Below are 14,232 nucleotides of genomic sequence, written 5' to 3' on the forward strand. Positions count from 1 at the left end.
GTGCGATTGGCGCGCTAGCCCGGACTCGACTTTCAAAGGAAATCAGGTTAAGGTGAAGCGGCTTTATTTTCTTTTTCAGCCAGGCGAGCATCCGAGCATCCGAGCATTCGTGACACGCCGCCACTCTTCCGACCGTCCTCCGCTTTGCGTCACCAGGCGCCGGCCCGTCTGTTCCGGAAGGTGTCCAAGAAGGCCATCATGCCCCGCCGCGGAACGCCGCTCCCTTTTCCCGGCGCCTCGCCGCTTTGGAAGACGGCGCCGTCCACGGAGTTGGCGCGTTTGACTTTGGGCGGGGCCTGGCGCCACGCTCGACTCCTGGGCGGAGGCGTCTGCGCCACCAAACACTTCTGATACTGAACCTTGAAGGAGAAAATGGACAAAAGGCTGAGCCAAAGGAAAGCAAAGAGTGCAGCCCGGGCCAAACCCCCCCAAAATCTAGCCGTATAGCTAGCTGGCCGGCTAACCATGCACGCGGCTTGGACGGCTTCCGAGAGGGGGCCGGCGTCCGGCCGGCACCAGAAGACGTGACATTCGAAACGCTGCCGGCCGCCGTCGGCGATGACGGCGAAGGTGCGGTCGTCGTGACCGACGCCCAGGAAGCTGAGGAATCGCACCTGGCACGCCCACACGGGCTCCTCCCCTTCCTGCTGCCGACCGCGGAAGGGGCAAAAAGGTAGCAGCGTGAGTCCGCCTCACGCGGGAAACACTAACCCCCTTCTTTTTTTCAGGCGCGGGAAAAGCGTGACGTCGACCGTCTCGGCCGACGTCCATTTGCCGTCCATTTTGGCCTAATTTTACGCCCGGGGTCGCCCCGCCCGGGTACCTACCTTGAAGACAGACAGAAAGGTGTCGGTCACGTGGATGACGGCCGCCTCCCACTCGTGGCGACGGGTGGCGTTGACGATGCTCTCGATGGCCAGGTTCAACACCTCCATGCCTGTCCACAAAAAAAAGGGCACCTGAGGAAGAGGCGAGGTGTGGCAGGGCGGGATCCCACGGCGGCGGCGGCCACTACCCATGGCGCGGGACACGGGCAGGTTGCCCACGTAGTGGACGTCAAACATGCGCACGCTCTCCGGGCCCGTCTCTGTCTCCGTCCGCGGGAATTCCACTGGGAGACACGGAGGAAGGGGAGTCGGCCTCTCGGAGCGCAGCGGGCGTGGCCGACGCTCACCTCGTGGCGGCGGGTCCTGGGCCGAGATGCCGTCCGCAGAGAGGGAGCGGGACGTCTGCTGGGACATCATCTGAGGACGGCATCATCATCATCATCACCATCCTCATCAACACCATCACCCTGTCGCCATTCACGGCAGCGCGTCCCGCAGCGACCCACCCACCTGAGAGCACGCGCGATGCAGCGCGCCGGCGATGGCCTCGGCGGGCGCGTCGCAGCGGAAGACGTGACATTTCAGCACGCAGCTGTCCTTGTCGGCCGCCACGAAGGCAAAGTCCCTGAGAGCGAGGGTTAGGGTTAGGCTCGCCTGCCCGCTCGCCCTTCAGGCCCCGCCCCCAGCCCGCCGGTGCTTTACCTGTCCCTGGCGGGCGGGATCCCGAGAGACACGCGCTGATCAGAAATCCTGGTCTTTAGCGGGAGGGAGCTCACCTGCCGCCGTGGTCGCCGCCGCCCACCCCCCACACGCGGATGTTGCCCATGGGCTGACGGTACAAGGGGGTGTGGTCCAAAGGGTCCAGAAGGTGGAGCGTTCCCTGCTTCAGGAGCAGCCTCAACTGGCGGCCCTGCCCACAAAGGCGCCGTCACGACGGAGGCCGCCTCCGTCTCTCTCTCTCTCTCTCTCTCTCTCTCTCTCTCTCTCTCTCTCTCTCTCTCTCTCTCTCTCTCTCGCTCACCTCGCCCGAGGGCCCGGCGGGACCGGAAAGCCGGCGGATGGCGTCGCCCAGCGCCAGGCCGCCGCGACCCGGGGCCAGGTCGTCCTCCTCCACCTGCAGCCAGCCCAGCGAGCGCACCGAAAAGGACTGAAAAGGACGCACGCGCTGAGAAAAAAGGGATCCCGCCGGATGGGGCGCACCAACGGCCGCCCACCTCGGAGTTGTCGTCCGGCGCCCGGGGCCCGCCGTCGGTCGGGACCGCCTCCGAGCCCGCCGCTTCTCGCCCGGCCTTTGAGGAGAGGGGCAGAATGACGTGAGCTCGCACTCGCGGGAAAATGCCACGTACGTGTTCACCGTAGAGTATTTAGGGCCAAAAACGCCTCCAAAAGTCCGAGCGTCGCAAGGACAAAGTGCCCAAAGTGTCGCAATAGGACCTTTGCCTCGTACGCAACGTGGCCAATGCGCCCTGGCTTTTTTCTGCCGACCTTTGCGGGATTAAGGCCGGCACACCACCACGTTTCTTACGCCGACGACCGGCGCTTATTTCTCGCCCTCCAACTTTATTGGCGTCCCGTTTGGAGAAAAAAACGTCATTGGGTCAGACGGCTATTTTGTCTTCGCTTGGCCCCAAATACTTGTCGGGACCTCGTGGTCGCACGGGACGTCGGGCTAGGAAACCACCGCCGGTACCCGCGCGGACTGCGGCGTGGCCCCGTCGAGTCCGGGGTGGCGCCACTGGGTGGTGCCGCTGGGCACGTGCCAGTAGTAGGTTCCGGCGGAGTCTCGGATGGTCCTCCACCCGGAGGGAAGGTCCGGGTCCGGCAGGAAGTTCCGGTCGCCCCAGATGTTGTCTGAATGAAACGCACGGCGACAGTCACCTTTTCACCCGGGATGGAGCGCACTTTAGCATTGGCGCCTGTCGGCCCGCCCGTCACGGGATGACGCTGCCCGACAGGAAGTGGCTTTGAATAATGAATGAGGCCATCGCGCGGGGACAGCTCGTCCTCCCTAAACTGGCCTTTTACTTTGAAAAGCCCGGCGTGTCCCCTAAATCAAGTCCATGCCGGATGATGACGAAAGGCTCTTACCGTCACAGTTGACAATGATGATGGCCAACATGTAGTCCTTTCCCATCATGGCTCCAATCAGCTTGAGAGTTGTTCGCCAGCTGAGTCACTCACTCACTCACTCACTCGCTCGCTCGCTCACTCACTCCCTCAATCATTCACTCAGGTAGACACTTTGAAAGTACTCCGGAGCTCACCGCCGCATGTCTTTGTTTCCACAGCAACCGCATCAGCCTGGTGTCCTTGCGTGATGATGTCTTCTCGTCTCGCTGATGGAGGAGGCGGGCGTTCCCGCCCGCTCGCTGACGTCACCACATGACGACCCTCGCTCCGCCTTTCAATGACGTCCAATCCTGAGTTTTAGTAGAGAAGTATACGCCCCCCCCCCCCAAAAAAAGAAAAAAAATCTATACTGTATATATACATCAATTTTCCTGCCCCAGCATACAGTAAAAATAGCGTCTCATTTATAATGAGTCGTTCTTTCAACCGATGTAGAATAGTACTTTACGACAGACGCTTCCCCTTGACGTCACTTGCTCTACTCTGCTGCAATGTGGATAACAATCCATATGAATGGACGTATATTTGAAACTCTTGAAGAGTCCAGCGAACAGGGTGAGGGCGGGAAAACCCGCATGACGTCATCGAGACGGCTCCTCCTTAACCCGGAAATGAACCCGCATCCTGTTTGTGTGTACTTTTTTTGCCTCTCGGGAGTTTGCCGGTCGGCGCGCTTGAGTTTTTCCTCTCGACAGAATGGATGACATATACGTCAAACCAGGTAGGACAATCGAAGCACAAAATGGCGCCGCGTAGTGCAAGTCCAGCTAGCAGCTAGTGGTTAGTGCCTAGTACTACTAGACACGTCACAAGCAATGTTGTCAGGCTGGCCAAATCGGATTTTTCAAGCCGTTTCTCGTCTTTTGTGATTCCCGTTTTGACAAAGTCGCGCACTAGCTGACTGTGTGCTCCTTCAGGAAACCAAGAACGCGGGTGGAACGACCCCCCTCAGTTCTCCTACGGCCTCCAGACGGCCCGCACCCCGCAGACCACGCTTTTGAACAAAAGGCCCGCCTTTTCCGGTCTCACAAACTTTCTCCTACATGTGGCCGTGCTGTGTTTCGTTGCCGCTTCCTAACGCCGCCGCCATTGTCTTTTCCGTGAATGGCGGTCAGACCTGGCCGACGCCGGCGCCGCCGCGGCTCCTCCTTCCGGCCCCTCGGCACCACCACCGCCGCCGCCGGCCGGCCTGGCTCCGCCTCCCGCAGGTCAGACCCCGCCGTTTGGGCGACGCCCGGTCCGGAAAGAAGGCCTTTTGCGCACGGGTCGCCGTCCGCAGGGCGCGCGCCCAGCTGGAAGACGGCCCCGAGGCTAGAGGACGACGGCGGCCCGTCGGAGGACGAGCCCGACGCGGAGGCGGTGCTGGAGGTTCTGGCGCAAGCGCTGGAGTCGTGCAGACGAGACGCCGAGGTGCGGGCGGCGCGAGCGCCGGAGTCGTGCGGACGACACGCCGAGGTACGGGCGGCGCGCCCGCTCGCCGACGCCGGCCCCTTAACGCCGGCTCACCGCTCGCCGACGCCGGCTTTTGTCGTCTGCGTAGCTGCAGGTGTGTAACGATGTGGACAAGAGACTCCGCCTCTTGGAGGACAGCTGGAAATCGGGCAGGCTGAGTCTGCCGGTCAGGAGACGCATGAGCGCCTTGTCCCGAGGTAAGGTCCGGCCTCCCCGGCCCGGCCACCCACCCGACCGACCGACCGACCGTTTGTCCACGTGTGGCGCCTCCGTTTCAGAGCTGCGAGCCGGACGCTGGGACCGGGCCGACGACATCCATCGCTCGCTCATGGTGGATCACGTGACGGAGGTCAGTCAATGGATGGTCGGCGTCAAGCGCCTCATCGCCCAGACGCGAAAGCTGGGGCCCCGAGCGGCGAGCGACGCCGGTCCGTGGCGACCTTCGGGAGTCGGGGACGCTGAGCCCGTCCACCCTGCGCCCATTGGACCGCCGCCAAAATAAAGGTTGTTTTTTTTTTTCTCCCGGGACGGACGACTCCATCTTTTGACTCCGTCCACGGCGGCCGTCGAAGCCGAGTTGCTTTCCAAACGAACTAGCGGCATTTGCGGAGAACGGCCGGCTTTGCCGCGCCGGGACCCGCATGTCTACGGCGCTGCACGTGCTCGCGGTTTAGGTGCGGGTGGGCTCAGCATCTAGCGGCACGCCAAGCGAGCAAAAGTACGGGCACCTTTGGAGACAAGTGCACCAGAGCGGCAGTGTACTTGAAGGAGCCAGTCAAAGCACGTCAACCCCCTCCACTGCCGGCAGGGGGCGGCAACGGTCGAGGCGGCAGAGGTCAAAGTGGAGCGTTTTGCTGCAATGTGGCTCTCCGGACGCAGTTGCCATGGCGACGCCGCCGGCCAGGCGGCCCGCGATTGGCCGACGAGCTCGACGGAGAGGGGCGGGGGCGAGTAGGCGGGGAGCTCAATCTGGAGAGGAGCCGCTCGTTCGCTCGCTGGAGCTCCATCTTCTTGTCATCTCATCGTCGCCTCGTCTAGTCTGGTCTCCACCGCGCGTCCTTTCTTCCGCAGGTCCGTCCCTCCGTCCGACATCTCGGTCGCCCTTCGTCGGCTAGGCCCGGGTCGCCATGGCAACGGTCATTTGCACCCGTTTCACCGAGGAGTATCAACTGTACGAGGAGCTGGGAAAGTAAGTGGCCGCTCGCTCGCTCGATGGATGGACGGATGGATGGCGATGTGACGCTAAATATATAAGGGCATGGTGTGAAATGGATGGATGAGCGCCTCTGACCTCATCCCACTCGCCACCTTCGCACAGGTCTCTTACATAAGACGTGTGTGCATCCTTGCATGTGTGTGTGTGTGTGTGTTTGTGCGTGGGTGCGAGCGTGCTTGTGTGTGTGGGTGTCTACCGTGCATGGTTGAGCGAGCGAGCGACCGAGCCCTTTTTCACGGATGAAGATGGGCAACCTCCCAAGTACGGACGCTCCCTCCCGCGTTAGTTTGGATCTTTCACTTGAATTGTGGGAGCATCCTCTTTTCTTTTCTTTTCTTTTCTTTTCTTTTCTTTTCTTTTCTTTTCTTAGCCTGCTGCTTCCTCTTTTCCTTGCCTGCTTTCCCCTCTTCTTTCCTCCAACCTGTGTCATTTTCATTTTCTCCGCACAGTAAAAAAGAGGTTCAATGGGAGGAAAACTTTCGTCCCTTCCGGTATAAAATGCATCAACTTTACAGTTTTACTCAGGACGGTCACCAGGGTCTATTTTTAAGTCCATTCTTTAGTTTTAATTAGCACTATTTAATAATAAGTCATTGTAGGAAAAAAATTGAATCCTGATATTTCCCCCCACTCGCTCCTAAAGGGTAAAAGGTCTAAATAAATGGCCACGCTTTAAATGGTAGTTCCCTATTGTGACCCTTGCCCCTCCTCAAATTGTTTGAAAAAAAACGTGAATACAGCGTTAGGGACGTGCGTCAAAATGGATTGTGCCGTTTCAGCAACCGTAAATCTCATGTATGTTCAAAGTGTTTATCATTTTGAAATGGTTTGTGATTTGGCTTCTACTGTTTCACATCCAAACTGGGGGCCTACCGAAAGATGGGGCTTGCCGGTCGGCGCGCTGCCGCCTTTTGACCCTGACGCTCGTTCACTTGACCTTTGCAACGCTGCCGGCCCTTTTTTCTAAGCTCGCGTCACCGTGTCCCGTTTCTTTCCTTGCGTGGCGCCGCCAGGGGCGCCTTCTCGGTGGTGCGCCGCTGCGTCAAGGTGCTATCGGGTCAGGAGTTTGCCGCCAAGATCATCAACACCAAGAAACTGTCAGCCCGAGGTGAGACGCGGGCGGGCGGGCGAGCGGTCGGACCGCGCGCGCCGCCCACTCTTAAAACGGCTCTTTTCTGCACCTTTTCCTTCAGATCACCAAAAGTTGGACCGCGAAGCTCGAATCTGCCGCCTGCTCAAGCACCCCAACATCGGTGAGTGGCCGCCAAAAAGGCTTCGGGGCGACCATCAATAATGGACGGGAGGATAAATTATGGAGGCGCAATCCATAATTGACGCCACGTCACGGTCGCGTGACCGACATGAAGTCGGAGAACGGGGAGGTGCCCAAAAAAATGTTGGTGAGCTAACGTGCGCTTTGTGGATGGCGGCGTGCGACGGACAAGGGGGCGGATTGGTCGCCGCAGCGTTCCAAGCACTCTCTGTGAGAAAGAATTGGATTCCTTTTTTTTTTTTTCATTGGTATTTTTTTCCCTGTGCCTGCAAACCCTCCTACACACTGCACCAATGGTTTGCGTGCGTGCGAGCGTGCGTGCGTGCGTGCGTGTGTTGTCACTAGGCTTTTGACGCTTTCACCTAAAGACACTGTTGCCTGGCAACCAACGCACACCGTGCGATGTTATGTAAGCCTCCTCGGTATCTGCGGAGCATCAGGCCGCCAGCTCGCCAGCCAGCCAGCCAACCAGCCAGCCACCCACACATCGGACGGCGTTCCACGGCGAGCGTTCCCACGGGCGCAGACCCTTTTCATCTTGCAAAAGAGGGGGGTGGGGGGTCATCCCATGACCCGGTTAAAGTGGCGATATTTCCGGAAAGCAGCGTAACACGCCATTCTAGTTGTCGCGCTCGACGAGGCAAACAGTTGCAGCTAATTTAGCCAAGTTGGGCTTCCCTGTCGCGTCACGACGACGGCTCACGCGAGGACATTTTTTTTCATCTTCTCTTGTCATATTAGGCCTTTTGAAGCCGTCCTCTTAATTGTGACTGGCGTGCCTGTTTGTCTCTCTTGTCTCTGTTCCCCGGTCGCAGTGCGTCTTCACGACAGCATCTCCGAGGAGGCTCACCACTACTTGATCTTTGACCTGTGAGTCTTTGGGGGCGGGCCAACGTGACGCCGTTCTTCACGTCTGCTCCTTCCTTCCTTTCTTTTCTATTTTTTTTTCTTCCTCACAGTCGCTCCTTTTTTCAGGGTGACGGGCGGCGAGTTGTTTGAGGACATCGTGGCCAGGGAGTATTACAGCGAAGCCGACGCCAGGTGAGCCGGGGGGGGGCCTGGGGGGCTTTTGCCGCCGCCGCTGCCGCCACCGCCGGCGGCCGGCAAAAACGCCTTTTAACTTTCTCTGGCGGGCAGTCACTGCATCCAGCAAATTCTGGAGGCCGTGCTTCACTGTCACCAGATGGGCGTGGTTCACCGAGACCTGAAGGTGAGCCGCCGATTGCGAGGCGCCGTCGGCTAGCTAGCCACGGTTGCCTGTTGTCGCGCAGCCGGAGAATCTGCTGCTGGCCTCCAAGTCCAAGGGGGCGGCCGTCAAGCTGGCCGACTTTGGCCTGGCCATCGAAGTGGAGGGCGAGCAGCAGGCCTGGTTCGGTAAGGCGCTGGTGCCGGCCCGCCGACCGCCGCGGGGCAAACGCTAAGGCGCGCGCCAAACGCTAAGGCACCCGCCCGCCCCTTCTCAGGCTTCGCCGGCACCCCCGGATACCTCTCCCCCGAGGTCCTGCGCAAGGATCCTTACGGCAAGGCGGTGGACCTCTGGGCCTGCGGTCAGATTCCGCTCGTCTCCGCCGCCCGGTCTCTTTTTCACGCCACCTCGTCCACGGCTCCCGGGCTCCTCCCCCCCACCCCCCCGGCCCCTCCTTTCTCTCTCCCCGTCTCCCTGTGTGGATGTGCTTCTCTCTGTTCATCTCTTTCTTTCTTCCACTTGTCTCCTTCAGGTGTGTCCCGTCTCCTGGGGTGTGTCTTTTGTGTCCTCAGGTGTGTATTGTCTTCTCGGGGGGCGCCCGGCTGTCATTTGCCCCTCTCCTCGCTCGCGGCCCGCCTCTTACTTTGCCGGGGCCCTTACTTTGCCCGGCCCGGGACGCGTCCTCGATCGTCCCCTCCCTCGCGCTCCTCGGAGGTGTCTGTCCGTCGCGTCCCGACCTCTGCGTCCTCCTCACGGGCGTGGATTTGCATCCTCAGGCGTCATCCTGTACATCCTGCTGGTGGGCTACCCTCCCTTCTGGGACGAAGACCAGCACCGCCTCTATCAGCAGATCAAAGCGGGCGCCTACGACGTAAGTAAGAGCCGGCCGTCTACGGTGGCCCGGGCCGCCGCCGCCACCGCCGGCGCCACCGCCGAACCCCGGACGGCTCCTCCCCATAACGTCCGTCCCGCCCGTCTCCGACAGTTCCCCTCCCCCGAGTGGGACACGGTGACCCCCGAGGCCAAGGATCTGATCAACAAGATGTTGACCATCAATCCGTCCAAACGCATCTCGGCCGCCGAGGCCCTGAAACACCCCTGGATCTCCGTGAGCGAGCTTTTGCCCGTCTCGACCGCCCGCCCGGGCGAGGGCGGCGGCGTTAACGTGACGTCTTTGCGTGCAGCACCGTTCCACCGTGGCGTCCTGCATGCATCGTCAGGAGACGGTGGAATGTCTGAAGAAGTTCAACGCCCGCCGCAAGCTCAAGGTAGGTCGGCGGGCCGGGGAACTTGGAACTTGGGACTGACGCCCGGCCTCGTTTCCTCGCAGGGAGCCATCTTGACCACCATGTTGGCCACGCGCAACTTCTCGGGTGGGTTCCCCTCGCCGCGCGGGTCTCCTCCGACCTCCGTCCGGGCGGCCGGCCGTTCCGCCGTTCCGGAATCCCCGCGGGAGCCGTCACCCGGTTCCGCACGAATGCGAGCGAGCACGAGCCGGGTCGCGCCGGCGGTCTCCCGTGACGCTCGAGGAATGTTTGGTGTCAAGTGTTTGCTAAAAGCGGACTCCCGCAATCGCTCCCGTCTGGTTTGGCTGGGCTAGACCGAGGCGCGACGCCGGACTCGGCCCCGTTCTCTCCCCTGGCCGCTTCGCCCACGAGAGTTCGCGGTCGAGTCGTTCGCAAAAGGAGTGGCGCGGACGGACGGACGGCCGGCCGGCTCGGTCATGTGGCCGTGGTTACAGACGGCGGCGCTCTTTGCCGCCCTCGTGACATTGCTGTCGCTCTTGTGCGTGTTTGTGGTCGTGCCCCCCGCAGGAGGAAAGAGCGGAAACAAGAAGACGGACGGCGTCAAGGTGAGCGGGATCGGGGAGGGGCCGGTTGGCTCCGATCGGGGCCGCCGCCGCCGCCGCCGTCCCGAGCCGCTTCCTTTCCGGTGACGTTGGCTTCCCGTGGTGGCAGGAGTCGTCGGAGAGCACGAATACCACCATTGAGGACGAGGACACCCGAGGTACGCCTCAAGTCTCGTCCGTTGCCACCAAACAAACGTTTGTAGACCGCCGACAAATGTCCGTAAAAGCACGCCGACCACCGGGCTAACGGATCGGGAGGCCCGGGGCTTGGCAAACTATTATACTGTAGCGGGTGCGGGGGTGCTTGGTAAGAGGAAACCTTTCCACAAAACTGGGCTCCCGTCCCGCTAGCGCAATCAGTGGATTGGCGTTGCACCCGCAGTGTCACGGCCCTCCAGGAGCGCTCCGCCCGGCCCCCGCCGGGCTAGGCCCTTGGAAGCCCCGGCCGGCATTCGGCCGGACGGACGGCGCCTTCCCTCCGACCGCTGTTCAGTAGCCGCCGCGTGTGCTCTTGTTCCTCTCAGTGAGGAAGCAGGACATCATCAAAGTGACGGAGATGCTGATCGAGGCCATCAGCAACGGCGATTTTGAGAGCTACACGTGAGTGTGCGCTTTTGTCGCTCGAGCGGCCGGCCCGCTGACACGTTCCCCTTTGCAGCAAAATGTGCGACCCGGCCGTGACGGCGTTCGAACCCGAGGCGTTGGGCAACCTGGTGGAAGGCCTGGATTTCCATCGCTTTTACTTTGAAAACCGTGAGTGCATCAGCCGCCCCGTGGGCACGGGAAAAAGACCAAGCGGTTTCTCAGCCCGGCTGCCCCCCCCCCCCCCCCCTCTCCGCGCAGTGTGGTCCAAGAACAGCAAGCCGGTCCACACCACCATCTTGAACCCTCACATCCACCTGGTGGGCGAGGAGGCGGCGTGCATCGCCTACATCCGGGTCACCCAGTACATCGACGGCAACGGGACGCCGCGCACCGTCCAGTCGGAGGAGACCAGGGTGTGGCACCGCCGCGACGGCAAGTGGCAGATCGTCCACTTCCACCGCTCGGGCTCCCCGTCCACGCTCAGCAAGTAGGTCAGCAATTTTAGGGCACCCGGGCCATTTTAGGGTCCCCGCCGACGTTCTGGCCAAACCCCTTTCCTCCCCTCCCCTTTTCTGCTTTCTAGCTAACTCCCCACGCGGGGAGCTCCTCTGACGCGCCGGCCTCGACGAGCGAGCGGGCGACCGACCCGCCGACCGATCGATCGATCGACGGCGGGCCGGTCGCGCGCCCGGGCGAACGGGAAGAGGAGGAGCCGAGGGCGGGGCCGAACGGCGACGGCCGTTTCGTCGTTGGTGCCGACCTGTCGCCGAGGCCCCCCGTTTTTCTTTCCTTTTTTTCGCTTTAGCCTCCACCCTTTGATGTGTTGTACACGTGACTGATTGACGACAGCCGCCTTGCCCATACGTCACACGGCGCCCCCGTGTGGCCGGGGGTTTAGTTTAGCTTTGCATAGCAAAATCAAATGTATCCTTAGTGAATGTACACTGACGGGAAGTGGACGGTACGGGCGTCTTGCTAAGCGACCGGTAGGGGGCGCTTACGGGAGAGCCAACTTTTTTTCCACTTTTTTCCATCCAGACGCTTCCTCGTCTCCGACCTCGCGAGCTTCCTTACGGTTAGACTCCGCCCCCTCTGGGCTCGTCTGGGTTAGGGCTAACCCTAACCCGCCCCGTCCATCCACCATGTGGGCGGAGTCCAATAAACTCGACCGAGTATACTAATAATTTACACGCAGGAAAAAAAAGAAAAAAAAACATTTGACATTTTTAGCTCGTTTGTCCAATTCAAGAGCTTTGGCCGTCCATTTGGGTTTTCTTTTGTCTTCTTTCGTGCTCGTGTGTTTTCGTGTCTATATGCAGATAGTATTTTCGTGTGTTCTGCTTTCAATTGCGTGCATGCATTTAACTCGGCAACTTCCGGTTTGGGGTCACGTGACTCTTGGCTCGTTCAAATCCGAGCAGAGCAGTTTTTAATCTCCCATTTCGCCGACTACGTTTGTTTTTATTTGGCAATTTGAGATGCTTTTAAAGTGAAATCTTGCCAGCGAACAGGAAGCGGCGTATTCTTTTATTTGTTTTTATTGATTTATTTTTGCATTAAGCTTTAGCTTTAGCTTTGTTTGCAGCTGTCGCTTGGGCTCTGAGCCAAGAAGCCAACTGGAGCGGTGACGCGTAACCCGCCCGCCGTCTCTCAGGTGAAGTGACGAGACCCTAACCCCCCCCCCCCAAAAATCAAAACAGTTCAATGTCGTGACGTGTCAGCGGCTGCATGCTTGCTGCTTAACAGGACGTGAACATGGTGCGCGCGCGGGAGAGAACGTGCACGTGTTTCTCCGGCGTTGTCCATTTAAAGCATTCATTAAAAAACTGTAACAGAAAAAAAGGAAAGTGTCCCATTTTTCTAGAATTCCCCCTTTCCACCAAATCTGACAGAGTGACGTCACACGTGGGTAGTAGTGCTATGACATACTACGACTGTGTGTCAGACACATAGACAGCATTGTCGTTCTTGATTTCCTAGGGGTCATCTATTGATTTGGGGTCCATGGGTGATATTGGGGGCACTAGGGACTAAAGATGGAAATTAGCCTTCGGCTATAATCTTACATATTTACATCTATCTATATGTTCATTAAAATGATCATGACGTATATATAGGATACTAGTCCCTTTATTAAATAAATCAAACTCAACTTTCCCGGTCACGTTCTGCAGACACAGGACACTTATTATTCCAGATCATTTCAAATCGTGGCTCGTTTCATCTCATCTCATCATCAAACCAAACCATGGTGAAATCCTTCCTCACTGTGGGTGCGCGTTGAAGCGCACTTCAACCTCCCAGTCGGCAGGGAGCAGCACCAGCGGCAGCGGACTCCATGTCTTTCGAAGCAACTTTAACCCCGGAAGCGCACCCGTCCTTCTTTCTTTCTAGTTCCATCCCGAGAAGCCAAACGCCGAGGTGAGCCTTCTTCGCCTTTAAATCCTCTGCAATCTCCGTCCTTCCAGGCCATCGGCAATTTGTGACGCCCGGTATCGCTTTTCTACAGTATTGTCTTCGTCGTTTGCCTTAAATGTTGCTTGTTTGCGTGTTCGTTTGGTGGCTTTGACGCGCGTTGGCCGACGGCCCGAGCCGTCCGTCCGTTCGCTCGCTCCCTCGCTAGCTAGCTAGCTGACTAGCTAGTTCGCGGTTTTCATGTCGTCGCGTGGAAAGGCGATAAAAAGCGAACGTTCGGCCCCCAAAGCCGCCCCGCGGGCTTTCGAATACGACTCACTCGCGGCGAGGCGACGTCACGCAACATGGCGGCGCCCGCCCCGCTGAGCGCTTCGTTTGTTTGTCACAAAACGGCAGACTTCAGAATGAACGAAAGATACAAACGGAGAACTTTTGCACCCTTCTCTCGGCCGTCTGCAGACGCAACTGTTCTCTAATCGGGTCGTCGTCTTTGTGTTTGTGTGTCGGAGGCAGACGCCATGGCTCCACGCAAAGGTAAAGAGAAGAAGGAAGAGCAGGTGATCAGTTTGGGGCCCCAAGTGGCCGAAGGTGAGAACGTCTTTGGAGTTTGCCACATCTTTGCCTCCTTCAACGACACTTTTGTGCACGTCACCGACCTCTCCGGGAAGTGAGTGGCCGGCCGCCTTTCGGCTCTTTTTTTTTTTCTTAGCCGCCGTTTTGCGCCTCTAACCCGACCGACCGGCCCGATCCTTTGGCTTCAGGGAGACCATCTGCCGCGTGACGGGCGGCATGAAGGTGAAGGCGGATAGGGATGAGTCTTCCCCTTACGCCGCCATGTTGGCGGCGCAGGACGTGGCGCAGCGCTGCAAGGAGCTGGGCATCACCGCGCTGCACATCAAGCTCAGGGCCACCGGGGGCAACCGGTACGTTATTGACTTTATTTCAAGCCAAAAATGCTATTCCATCCTGGCCCTCTTTATGGGGAGTCTAAATGAGAGATTGTTTGGAAAATGCCGCCTCTTATGTGCCGTGTCTCCCCCCCAGTACCAAGACGCCGGGACCCGGAGCCCAGTCGGCCCTGCGAGCCCTGGCCAGATCCGGCATGAAGATCGGACGCATCGGTAAGGCGCACGCCCAGACGTCTCGGTTTTGCCCGCGGCCGCTTAAAACGTCGCACTACTTTGATTTCAGAGGACGTGACGCCCATCCCGTCAGACTCCACGCGCAGGAAGGGAGGCCGACGCGGACGCAGGCTGTAAAAGTCCACAACCAAATAAACTTGTTCCCAACGCAATGCCG

At 59.4% G+C, this 14,232-nt stretch overlaps 4 protein-coding genes across 18 annotated transcripts; 3 read left to right on the forward strand and 1 right to left on the reverse strand.

Moving 5' to 3' along the window:
* Positions 1-47: 47 nt before the first annotated feature.
* Positions 48-3,263, reverse strand: apbb3 (amyloid beta (A4) precursor protein-binding, family B, member 3). 6 transcript variants are annotated; one of them, XM_077592636.1, is made up of 11 exons: positions 2,916-3,059; positions 2,518-2,678; positions 2,042-2,116; positions 1,849-1,974; positions 1,604-1,737; positions 1,338-1,452; positions 1,175-1,244; positions 1,016-1,111; positions 828-937; positions 465-647; positions 48-359 (listed from the first exon to the last, which is right to left on the reverse strand). In XM_077592636.1, exons 1-11 carry the CDS (start codon positions 2,962-2,964, stop codon positions 150-152), a joined length of 1,329 nt encoding a protein of 442 aa, XP_077448762.1. In that variant the 5' UTR covers positions 2,965-3,059; the 3' UTR covers positions 48-149. The 6 variants fall into 6 exon arrangements, with proteins under 6 accessions (XP_077448762.1, XP_077448765.1, XP_077448760.1 ...); XM_077592639.1 differs by lacking the exons at positions 2,518-2,678; positions 2,916-3,059 and adding an exon at positions 3,092-3,263; XM_077592634.1 differs by having other exon boundaries at positions 465-644; positions 1,530-1,737; positions 1,849-2,116.
* sra1 (steroid receptor RNA activator 1) lies at positions 1,834-4,937 on the forward strand. Of its 3 annotated transcripts, none has more exons than XM_077592651.1 (7): positions 1,834-2,169; positions 3,116-3,678; positions 3,875-3,979; positions 4,073-4,165; positions 4,237-4,412; positions 4,498-4,606; positions 4,688-4,937. In XM_077592651.1, exons 2-7 carry the CDS (start codon positions 3,654-3,656, stop codon positions 4,909-4,911), a joined length of 732 nt encoding a protein of 243 aa, XP_077448777.1. In that variant the 5' UTR covers positions 1,834-2,169; positions 3,116-3,653; the 3' UTR covers positions 4,912-4,937. The 3 variants fall into 3 exon arrangements, with proteins under 3 accessions (XP_077448777.1, XP_077448776.1, XP_077448778.1); XM_077592650.1 differs by having other exon boundaries at positions 1,834-2,140; XM_077592652.1 differs by lacking the exon at positions 1,834-2,169 and having other exon boundaries at positions 3,111-3,678.
* On the forward strand, positions 4,934-12,365 carry camk2a (calcium/calmodulin-dependent protein kinase II alpha). 7 transcript variants are annotated; one of them, XM_077592641.1, is made up of 19 exons: positions 4,934-5,127; positions 5,218-5,598; positions 6,639-6,733; positions 6,819-6,878; positions 7,714-7,768; positions 7,874-7,939; positions 8,036-8,108; positions 8,170-8,272; positions 8,362-8,445; positions 8,861-8,955; positions 9,070-9,192; positions 9,269-9,352; positions 9,415-9,457; positions 9,899-9,936; positions 10,043-10,091; positions 10,458-10,533; positions 10,592-10,686; positions 10,777-11,005; positions 11,102-12,365. In XM_077592641.1, the coding sequence occupies exons 2-19, from the start codon at positions 5,537-5,539 to the stop codon at positions 11,103-11,105; spliced, it is 1,434 nt and encodes a 477-aa protein (XP_077448767.1). In that variant the 5' UTR covers positions 4,934-5,127; positions 5,218-5,536; the 3' UTR covers positions 11,106-12,365. The 7 variants fall into 7 exon arrangements, 6 of the variants coding, with proteins under 6 accessions (XP_077448767.1, XP_077448768.1, XP_077448769.1 ...); XR_013298142.1 differs by having other exon boundaries at positions 4,937-5,598; positions 10,777-11,009; positions 11,102-11,152; positions 11,208-12,365; XM_077592642.1 differs by having other exon boundaries at positions 4,937-5,598; positions 11,102-11,152; positions 11,208-12,365.
* Positions 12,366-12,776: 411 nt separating this feature from the next.
* rps14 (ribosomal protein S14) lies at positions 12,777-14,227 on the forward strand. Of its 2 annotated transcripts, none has more exons than XM_077592655.1 (5): positions 12,777-12,939; positions 13,447-13,600; positions 13,695-13,856; positions 13,978-14,054; positions 14,125-14,227. In XM_077592655.1, exons 2-5 carry the CDS (start codon positions 13,452-13,454, stop codon positions 14,190-14,192), a joined length of 456 nt encoding a protein of 151 aa, XP_077448781.1. In that variant the 5' UTR covers positions 12,777-12,939; positions 13,447-13,451; the 3' UTR covers positions 14,193-14,227. The 2 variants fall into 2 exon arrangements, with proteins under 2 accessions (XP_077448781.1, XP_077448782.1); XM_077592656.1 differs by having other exon boundaries at positions 12,904-13,010.
* The last annotated feature ends 5 nt before the right edge of the window (positions 14,228-14,232 follow it).

This window comes from Stigmatopora argus, chromosome 22 (genome assembly GCF_051989625.1).
Source record: "Stigmatopora argus isolate UIUO_Sarg chromosome 22, RoL_Sarg_1.0, whole genome shotgun sequence".
Classification (NCBI taxonomy): Eukaryota; Metazoa; Chordata; class Actinopteri; order Syngnathiformes; family Syngnathidae; genus Stigmatopora; species Stigmatopora argus.